Here is a 10,411-nt window from a genome sequence, read left to right as displayed (position 1 = left end):
GTAAAATGGTCACACCTAAAAAGACGTGAAGATTTGATATCTTTCATGGTCCAGGTCTATGACCAACATCCCAGGCTGTAGACATGCTTATTTCGTGCAAAACTTTTTATCCTATGGTTAATAGATATTATTACTTGTGATACATTGGATAATTAGATCATCCCTCCAGCAATATATAAGTTGAGCAAACCTTAAACTAAACAATCACAAGTTATAACTCACTCTCTCACTAAGACAAAAATGTCTCAGTTTCCAAACATTCTTCAAGTGGACTTCACATCTGCCCTGAGCATTAAACACTATGATGTATTCAAGATGATCAAATCACTTGAAGACACCGGTCTTCAGTATTTCCTAGATGACAAGCACGTCATCTACTCTGAATCTGTCCTGGAATTCCTGTACAATGCTAGGGTCTTCAGAGGAACTCCTTATTTTGATACTCATATCCAATCAAAAGTGGGAGGTATAGTCTTTGACTTCACCGAAAATGACTTTGCGAGATGTTTCAGCCTACCAAAGCAAGGGCTGACCGATCTCAATGTTTCGGCCGACCTAAAGGCCGAGCTTTCCCTCACCTTTGCCCGGTCTAACCAACCCGTTGATGACCATGGTACGAAGTCACTATTGAGGGCTGAATATCAGCTCCTCAATGACGTGATCGGTCGAAGCATCTTAGGGAGAGATGTGACGAACACCTACTGTACCGCAATCTTTAACATGATGGCGGCTATAACCACCGGTACACTGGTTAATTGGTCAAGGGTACTGTTCGACGTCCTAATCTGGATGATTGGCGTTCGAACAGTTGGCCTCGTTCCCCAACTGAGCTATCTGCTTCTGGAGCTTGGAGTTCCGACTTGTCCGGGCGAAGGTCTGAACCAAGCTCAAGTGCTCACCAAGGAAGTCACCGACTCTATCTTTGAGCGGTTTGAGAAGGCTTGGAAGAGGAGGAACCGCCGCAACAACCCCAACGGTGTCGTCTCCTCCAACGGATATTAAGTCACTTCCCTTTACAACCGGTCATTTTGCTGCACGCACCGGTTGTATTTCTCCCTTATGATCATTTCGGCTTCATCTATGTTATCTTCGGTCGAGTCTAGGTTATCTTCAGTTTCAATCGGTTACTTTTCAGTTTGTTGTTGCATCAGTCATTAATGAAAAGTAACATTTAATTAATGAGGAAACCCCCAACTACATGAGTAATTACTACCCAACTAATTTGGTTACTTTTAACTAAATACCTACCTCGAGCTCCGCAATCGGTCAAAAGTAACCTCTTCCCAACACACTTTGGAAACATAAATATTCTCTTCTCCAATAAGACAAAACTGACATTCAATGTTGATATTTTCCCTCCAGAACCGGATCTATATAAAGGGTCATTCCCTAATCTACTTAACACATCTCAAATCAAAAATCTCTTGAACTCCATCTTTCTCTCTTAGCAAAGTTTGAATCATGCCGAGCCGAACTCTACCAAACTTCCTAAGCATTGATTTTGAATCATGCTTGGAGATCGGTGATCAAGAAACAAAGGAGATGTTGTTTGAGTCTCTCATTAACACCGGTCTTCGCACCTTTCTCGAAGAATCCGGCCCAATACTCCTTGAGGATGTCAAGACTTTCTTTAGAAGTGCTTGCATCAGAGGAAACTACATTGTTTCCACGGTGAGAGACCATATTTTCTGGGTGGATGAAGCCGAGTTTGCGCAAATGTTCAACTTGCCCACCGAAGGGTTTTCGGATTTCCCGCCCCGGGAAGGCAGCGCCGCAGTATCTTATGCCTGGCTGTTCTCCGGAACCGGGGTGCCGGTGGAAAACAACGGGCCAAAAACCTGTCTTCGCTTTCATATCCAGTTTCTACTTGAAATTGTCAATCGCTCGTTAATCTGCCAATCCCCTAACCAGCGATATTCCAAGAAGGTGTACAACATGATGACCTACATCATGAGTTATGCTCCCATAAACTGGTCATCGGTTATATTCAACAACTTGAAAACTATGGTGTTGACCAAAAGAGGTCTCGGCTATGCTCCTCATATAAGCCGACTCATTCTCAAATATCGACTAGAATTTGGACCGGGTACACCGGCATCTCTTTCAAACATTCTTGATGTGTACGAGGTGGAGGACAAGTTCTCTAGGATGGTTATTGCCTAAGTTGTATCATCATCTATTTTGTACTCCTTTTCTTTTATATTTTCAAACCGATCCGTATATCGGTTTCTATCTTGTAACTTTATTCAATGAAAATAAATTTCAGTTTCATAACCGGGTCAAAAGTTGCAAAAACTCAGATCATTCATCTAACTACCCGGTTAAATTTGATAAACAAATTGGTATCCGGTCAAAGACAAAACACCGCATCATCGCGGTTAACAAATTACTCCATAAAACGGTTTCAAAAAGGGGGCTGCCTCATCAAAACCGAAATTAAATGACCACTCGAAATTTTTGGAGGGAAATTTCCCGCCCAAAAACTCCCGCTCAAAAAATGTCGCCTTCGGGTTACCGCCCTTTGTTTACCGCCCTTAGTTTGCCGCCAAAATCACTTGGAGGGAAAATTCCCTCCCAAAGGTGATGGGACGGTTTGCGACGGTTGGGCTTCCAAGCCGCGCCTATAAAAGGGGACATTGGTCATTTCATTTCATTCCTACGCGAAACACCTTTCTCTCTCTAGCTCACAAACTCTCTCAAAGTGGTTTTTCTCCTACTCTCTCAATCATCAACAATGGGTCGTGATTCGGCATTATTCAAACATATCATTTAGGTGGATTTTGAGGAAATCAGACAGAACGGTTCGACTCCGGCAAAGGAAGTTCTATCCCGGATTACCGAGGCCGGTCTCGAATACTTCTTGGGCGGTCCTTTTATTCTTTACAAGGAAGCGGTTGAAGAATTCTTTAAAACTGCATCTCTCTCTGGCAGTACAATAACCGCAACTGTAGGCGGTAAACAGTTCGACATAACCGAAGAGTCGGTTGCGGAAATCCTACGCCTTCCAACAGATGGACGCAACGCCTCGATGGATCTAGACCGGAAAACATTCGAGGCGGCTTGTCAGGTTCTCTCGGCAACCGCGGCTCTTGTAGAGGTCTCCAGAAAGAAATCAACATTGCGACCGGAATACATACCGCTTTGTGACATCTTCACCAAGTCGGTTCAGGCGAGAGGTGAAAATTACGACAACCTCACCAAGGCGAAAATCGAGATGCTTGCCGGTTTAATAAACGGCATAAATGTTAATTGGGCGAAGAAGATCTTCCACAATCTAAAGGAAATGGTGGTACCAGGTTCCACCTGGTCATGGGGATATGCCATCCCACTCGGGAAGATCATGCTCCACAACAACATCAACACCGGTCCAGGTGTTATTCTTTCTTCAAGCAAAATCATAAGTTCTCGCCAGTTCTTAGAAAAGAAGAAGCTGGCCCCCGGTTCTATAGGTGGCCGAATAAAGAAATCAGCAGCTAAGAAACCGGCTCCGGTAAAGGGCAAGTCCGGAAACAAGAAGGACAAACAACCGATGGAATCCGCAAAACCGCCCTCTGAAACGCGAGATGAGGATGATTCGGCCACAAGCTCAGACCGAACGGCTTCAGATAATACCCAAGAAAATCCGTCCGGCAAGGACCAAGAACCGACTGAAGAAGACGAACAATCGGCAAGTCTTGAAAATGCCGATACCGGTGCAGACGGCCCTAGGGAAGAGGACGTTCACAATACAAACAAACTCTAGAAGGTGGCCGAGAACATAGTACGCAAAATCTTGGAGGTAATCGATCTGCAAGCTCATGCGGCATCCCAAGCATACAGTGAGTGGTTTCCTGATCCGGTGCAACAAATTCTTCAAACATGTGCTATCGGACCTAACCACTGGACAAAGATTTGAAGGAATTTTGGAGATAGAGGAAGACGTTATCAAACTCACAAACGCTACGGATCCCAGCGAAGCCCTGGACCGACACGCAATAGTGGAGCCGCGTGCTCGGCTACAAAAATTAACCGAACATATGCGAAAACTTATAGAAAGGTACATTCCAGGAACACCGAAGGCCTCACTACAACTATTGGTGTTGGATATTCTTGCGGTCGAGAAAGAAGAATTCATTGACGAAGTAGAACGGCTTGAAGCGGTGCGAAATACAACGCAATCTCCAACCCTTGAGACCGGTGACGGTCAGAATCGAGGTGATACGTCTCCTCTAGCGGATCCGGTCATCAACGAAACCGACGAAAGGACAGAGACTCCTTTCACTGGGCCACTTAAAACTGATCAACCTGGGGATTCAGAACCGGCTGTCACAGAAGAAAGAGTCAAGTCTCTCATTCAAGAGTTTGCCAACACAAAGGTTCGACCATGGAAAAGGAAAATCAAGAAAGCCGCGGTTCAAACAATTAAATTGGCCGAAACAACGAGGGATGACCTTGTGAAGGCAGATGCCCGAATCACAGAGATCGAAGTCAACTACCGTGACGACACGGTTCTGTACGACGCCCATCTTAAGCGAACCGTAGACCTGGAAGATACGACCTCAAAGCTGGTAGATGACTTGAAACGGTTTCAAGAGAAAACCGATCAACGACTCACAAAGGTAGATGAGGACCTAGGGCGGTCAAGCACCGAAGTCGGTTCGACACTTGACAGGGTCACAGATCTTGAAAAGAAGAATGCAAGTCTTGAAGAGCGCAACGACAAGCTTGAAGCCGACCTTAAGGCGGTCACCGAACAGGTGACTGAGTTGATAAATGTCAAGCTTAATGCTGATAAAGCGGTTGAGGAGGCAAATGCTCAAGCGGCTAAAGAACTTCAGGATGCCCTGGATGACCAGAACCGGACAGAGAAGGAGGCACCACGGTCTGATGCGAACTTCAACGATCGCTTACGGTTATTAATGCCCAAAGATCCGGAACTTGTAAAATCCATAGCAGCTCGAGAAGCCAAGGAGGCAGAGCAGTTAAACAATGAAAAACAGAGGCTCGTCGAATATGCCAAGGCTCACAAGAAGACCAAGGCGACTCCTTCCTCTTCGGTTCCGGCAACACGGAAAAGGAAAACACCCTCAAGGAAGGTTCAAGTAAACGAGATGCTGGAGAGGATCACTGAGACGATTATTAAAACTCCACCGAACCCGGCTCTGCAAACCGAGGATGAAATCGAAGAGAATATCGAGCCGCGATCTACAAGATAGCGAGTTCTCAATGCGGTTCCAATCAGCACGGTCGATCAACTGCAAGTTGAAGGTTCTTCTTCAAGTCCGGCTCAACCGGATGAGGAACAACCAACCGATGCCATGATGGGAGACTTCCTGCCATCCAGAATGGACTAGAGGCTCTCTTTCCTTAACCTATGTGTATTTCAGTTTTTATATTTTAGCCCTTTTCGGTTATCTTTACTTATATATATATAAAGTTATTTTTGGAAATCTGCCTATATTTGCATTCCGACTGGATTTTGAATATTTTAAATAAAATAATAAAAAAGGGAGAAATTGATAAGATAAAAGATAGAATTTTTCAAAATTTTTCTCAAAATTTTCCAAAACTTTTCGAAAAATCCTTCCAAGTCAGTTTCCAAAAATCCGGCCAAATAAAACTCACAAAACCGGCCTACATTTGCAATCTTACATGATTTTGATAATTTTAAATAAAATAATCAAAAAGGGAGAAATTGTTAGATAAAATTAGACCGGTTAATAGAACTTAACACAAATAAACCTCCTATGCAGGAACAGACAAAGAACCGGACCGGTCAAATCAATGAACCGGTTAAGAAGATCAACCGGTCAAGTTATCAAACCGACCAGAAACATGACCGCACAAAGAAGGCAAGATCGGTCAAAACCAAAGGCCGTAAACACCAAGATAGTCAGTCATTAACCGACCAGAAGCCAAAGCAATAATTGGAAGCCATCCGGTTAAGACAAATAACCGACCATCATAAGAAGATACTTCGGGTATCTGTTGAGAATGATACCAAAGGAACAGACTGAACATTTCCATATTCATACAAGTTTGAGGACAGTCTGCAGGCTACAGAAGACCGTCCTACAAGATCTTTCCACTTCAGGATAAATCAGAAAGGAAATCTTCCAAGTACAGACAACTGTCTAACCGACAGTCACCATATTGAGTAAAAGACAAACCTAGCAGGTTTGTCTTACATACTGGAAGATCAGATCGCCAGGTCTGAAAAGTTGACCGCCAGGTCTGAAACACTGAACCTCTGCTCAACCAATCAAATTCAAGGAAATGAAATGTGACCGTTGGCACATTTCACCTATAAAAGGAGCAGCTGAAGAAGAGTAAATGGGGGACATAGTGGACAATTAATTTGCAAGTGATAAGAGTGTGTTCTATCTCTAGAGAGCTTGAGTGCTAAGTTGAAGTGTAATTCTACAATTTCGGTTAAAATTGTACGACTGATATCGAGCAGGAAATAAGTCTCGATCGGATTGTGTTTGTATTCCTTAGTGAATATCCTTCTCGCGGTTTCGAAAGGAAGGGGTGACGTAGGAGTTTTATCTCCGAACATCCATAAAAACCTGTCTTGTTATTTACTTTCCGCCTGATTTACTTTATAACCGAGTTGTATTAACCTACCTATACCGCTTTGATCGACTCTACACTACCTAAACCGAATCACTAAGTTACAAAACCGACCCAGCAACTTCCAAACCTGTCTTATCCAAAAACCGGTTCTGCCTATCTCGTGAGTGTGCCGCTTCAACCTGAAACAAACCTCTTCCGCGCTTGAACCTGGTTTAAGGGTTTGTGACAGTTTGTGTAGTATTGAAACCCCGATGTTAATCTCTAACCGGATTAATCACCACCCTTTGAATGAGACCCGCTAACACCGGTCCTCCAGCCGCGACCTAGATCCTAACAATTTTGATCTTTTAAATACACAAAATATGGTAAATAAATATGCCAAATATGTTACCAATTAATTTTATTTTTTTGTATATTTTTAGGATTAAATAAATAATTTTGGGGGATTAAATGGGTACCTCATTTCATCCAAAAATAATTATTTTAATCTCTTGATTTTTTCTAAAATTATTATAAGATAAAATGAGTACAATATTTATCTCAAATAATTTTATTTTGGCAATTTTCCTTAATTATTTAGGCTTTAATTATCACAATAATTAGTTTAATTAATTGTTTTAACTGGGTTTTGGCCTCACATTAATTATTTTGATTTTATATATTGAATATAAATATGTTTTAACTGCACGTCTAACTTTCACTTTCTATTAGACTGCACGTCTAACCCCACGAGTTAGATTGTACGTCTAATTACGAATCCCTTCAGACTAATCTGAAGGAGTTAGATTGCACGTCTAACTTTTACTTTCCATTAGACTGCACGTCTAACTCCACGAGTTAGACTGCACGTCTAATTTCACTAGTTAGACTGCACGTTTAACACCGCTTAGTTAGACAACACGTCTAACTTCTCTAGTTAGACTCCACGTCTAACTTTCTCTAATTAGACTACACGTCTAACTTTCTCCAGTTAAACTGCACATCTAACTCCGTGTATCTAAAGCCAAATCGATCTAATGAATCTTATTAGGATCAAGTGTAATGTAATCTGATTTCGATACACCTACATAAAAAAAATTTAGACGCATAGATAACTCATTCATCATTTCATCATCAAAATTCTAATAGTCAAACTATTTCAACACTTAGTCAAAATAATTTGACCCAACAATTTCCCCCTTTTTGATGATGAGATTGAAATCTTGCATAGATAACAAACTATCGTATCCATCATATACGCAAACCCATGTTTACACAATAACATACCATATAAATTAAATCCATTGACACAAAATATCATTGTTAGATAAATCACGTAATCAGGACTTTTCTCAAGACAAAAATACAAAACATTTTCCAAAAGTAACATGAATAAGTTCAAAATAAAACAAAATAACATCAAAGGATCTTTTCTTCCTCTTCTTCTTCTTAAGTATCATCTGGAAAGGAGACTCTTCAACCTAAGGAATCTCTAAGACTGCGGTTAGAGGGGGGTTGGAGACATCTCTTTTCCTTTTCTTCGATTTTAGCCTCTTTACCATGAGAATATAATCAACAACCTTCTAGTTGTTCAGAATTTTGGAAGTTAGATGATACTCGTTACCAGGATCATCAAGAAGGAAGCAAAGGAAAGCATCAAAAGGACCATCAAAACCAAAGATCGTTTTCCGAGCACAAATCATTTTGACAAGGTTTCCAAAGAGAAAGCTTGTCTAGTTAATGGGTACACCCATTGTGATAGCCACCATTATCTCAAAAACCTTCGTGCAAAACTTGTAGGATTTTTCTTTGGAGAGGAGAGATTTGGATATAATATCGCTGAGTAACGCATACTCATCTTTCAGAAGACTGCTTTTTCCGTGAATATCCATGAGCGGAGAATCAAAGAAGACATTCATCATCTTGAACATGATTTCATAAGGGGAAGGCTGAAACTCATGGATTCCTTCAGTAGGGAGTTGGAAAAACATGCCGAAGGAGCTTTCGAAGATACAGATCATCCTTCCCTGGACAACCCCGACAATAATTTTGTCTTGATAAAAACCATATGTTTCAAAGATCTCATGAATGATTTGTTTGTGATAAACGCAGTGAGGGGTAAGGAATTTCTGCAGCCCCGAGGCTTTCAGCGATTCGAACATTTTGACCATTCCAGGATGTTGTAAAGTGGATACGAATTGGAAATCCACTTGTAATGATTTCGGAGAGAAAGAAGTCATTTCAACTAGATGAGCAGGAACAGATCGATTCGAATTCTAGAGAGAGAGACACGGATTTGAAAGTACTCAACCATTTGAGTAATCTCACTCATTAAATATCTAAGAATTACGTGTTCTGAATATCTAATGATCATACCAAGTGTCAAAAATTCAGAAGTCTATTTCCAAGGAACATTGCATTTAATATTAATCATGAAAACGCATAGTTAATACTAAACGTACAAGATAAAGTCGTCAGAAATTTTAGTCATTCTTTTCGTATTGAAAGACACGTGTCTTCAATCCTTTTGAGAAGTGACTGATTTAATTTTTGGCGAGAATAAGTACATGAACAGATACATAATCAAATGGTAGATGTCCAAATAGCCAGAAGATGAAAAGTCTAATTACACAATTAGTTAGACGTTTATTCTACTTTTCACATTTTCAACTTCTACATGGAAATCCGTCTATTAGACGGATATGTCTAATTATGCAAGAACAACACGTGTTGCACGTGTGTCTGGTTAGACGTGAGCATCCACTTGCTATTAAACATAAAAATGTCTAACGTCTATTAGATTTATGCGTCTAACCACGCAGGTTAAAGAACCAAGACATATATTCCAAAGGAAGATTAAACTGCTAGAATAGACGTACGTCTAAGTAGTTATGTTTCTCAAACTTCTAATCCTTAGGACGTATTAAGACCTCTATCTTCATGTCTATTCAGTTATGTTTTGAACAATACGTTCCCCCTCAATTTATGCACGTAATCACATCAATCAAGATCAACAAGACCTAAAATATTTATAAAATAAGAAAACTTAGCTTCGGGCAGAGGCTTCGTGAAGATATTTATCGTTTGTTGATCTGTAAGAACATATTCAAGACGAATCTGCTATCGATTGACGTGTTCTCGGATAAAATGATGTCTAATTTCGATATGCTTTGTCCGAGAATGCAGAACTGGATTATAGGTGATTGCGATAGCACTAGTGTTGTCATAGAAAATTGGAGATTCTTCAGCCTCGATCCCATAATCCCTAAGCTGTTGTTGAATCCACAAAGTTGAGAGCAACAACTACCAGCTGCGAGGTACTCTGCTTCTTCTGAAGACGTGGCAACTAACGTCTGTTTCTTATTAAAACATGAGATGAGACGATTTCCAAGAAATTGGCAAGTTCCACTCGTGTTTTTTCTGTCAATTTTGCACCCTGCATAATCTGCATCTGAGAAACTAGTCAAATTAAAACTAGAATCTTTCGGATACCACAGTCCCACATTTTGAGTTCCCTTTAAGTATTTAAGAATACGTTCAGCAGTAGTAAAGTGAGAAAGTTTAGGATTAGCCTGAAATCTTCCACAAATTCTAAAGGCAAACTGAATGTCTAGACTTCTAGCAGTCACATATAGCAAGGATCCGATAAGTCCTCTATATGTTGTTACATCAACACTTTGGTCGCCTTCATCTTTATCCAATTTACTAGAGGAGCTCATTGGAATGGCTGCGGCAGAGCAGTTCTCCGTTCCAAACTTCTTTAGTAGTTCTTTGGTATATTTGGCCTAATTGATGAGGGTCCTTTTTTCCAACTGACAGACTTGAAGCCGAAGTAAGAACGTTAATTCTCCCATCATGCTCATTTCAAATCTGTCTT

General features: G+C 40.8%; 1 protein-coding gene across 1 annotated transcript; it reads left to right on the top strand.

Annotated features, from left to right (window-relative positions):
* Positions 1–3,797: 3,797 nt before the first annotated feature.
* Positions 3,798–5,195, top strand: LOC124915790. Its single transcript, XM_047456550.1, has one exon. The coding sequence runs from the start codon at positions 3,798–3,800 to the stop codon at positions 5,193–5,195; it is 1,398 nt and encodes a 465-aa protein (XP_047312506.1).
* Positions 5,196–10,411: the final 5,216 nt, after the last annotated feature.

The sequence above is a fragment of the Impatiens glandulifera genome, chromosome 9, assembly GCF_907164915.1.
Source record: "Impatiens glandulifera chromosome 9, dImpGla2.1, whole genome shotgun sequence".
In the NCBI taxonomy this organism is placed as follows: domain Eukaryota; kingdom Viridiplantae; phylum Streptophyta; class Magnoliopsida; order Ericales; family Balsaminaceae; genus Impatiens; species Impatiens glandulifera.
The sequence above is the reverse complement of the archived record's forward strand: the minus strand, read 5'-3'. Positions and strand labels throughout refer to the sequence as shown.

Excerpts from the sequence above, each read along its gene's own strand:
- LOC124915790 (XM_047456550.1), top strand. The coding sequence starts at position 3,798 with ATGCGGCATCCCAAGCATACAGTGAGTGGTTTCCTGATCCGGTGCAAC.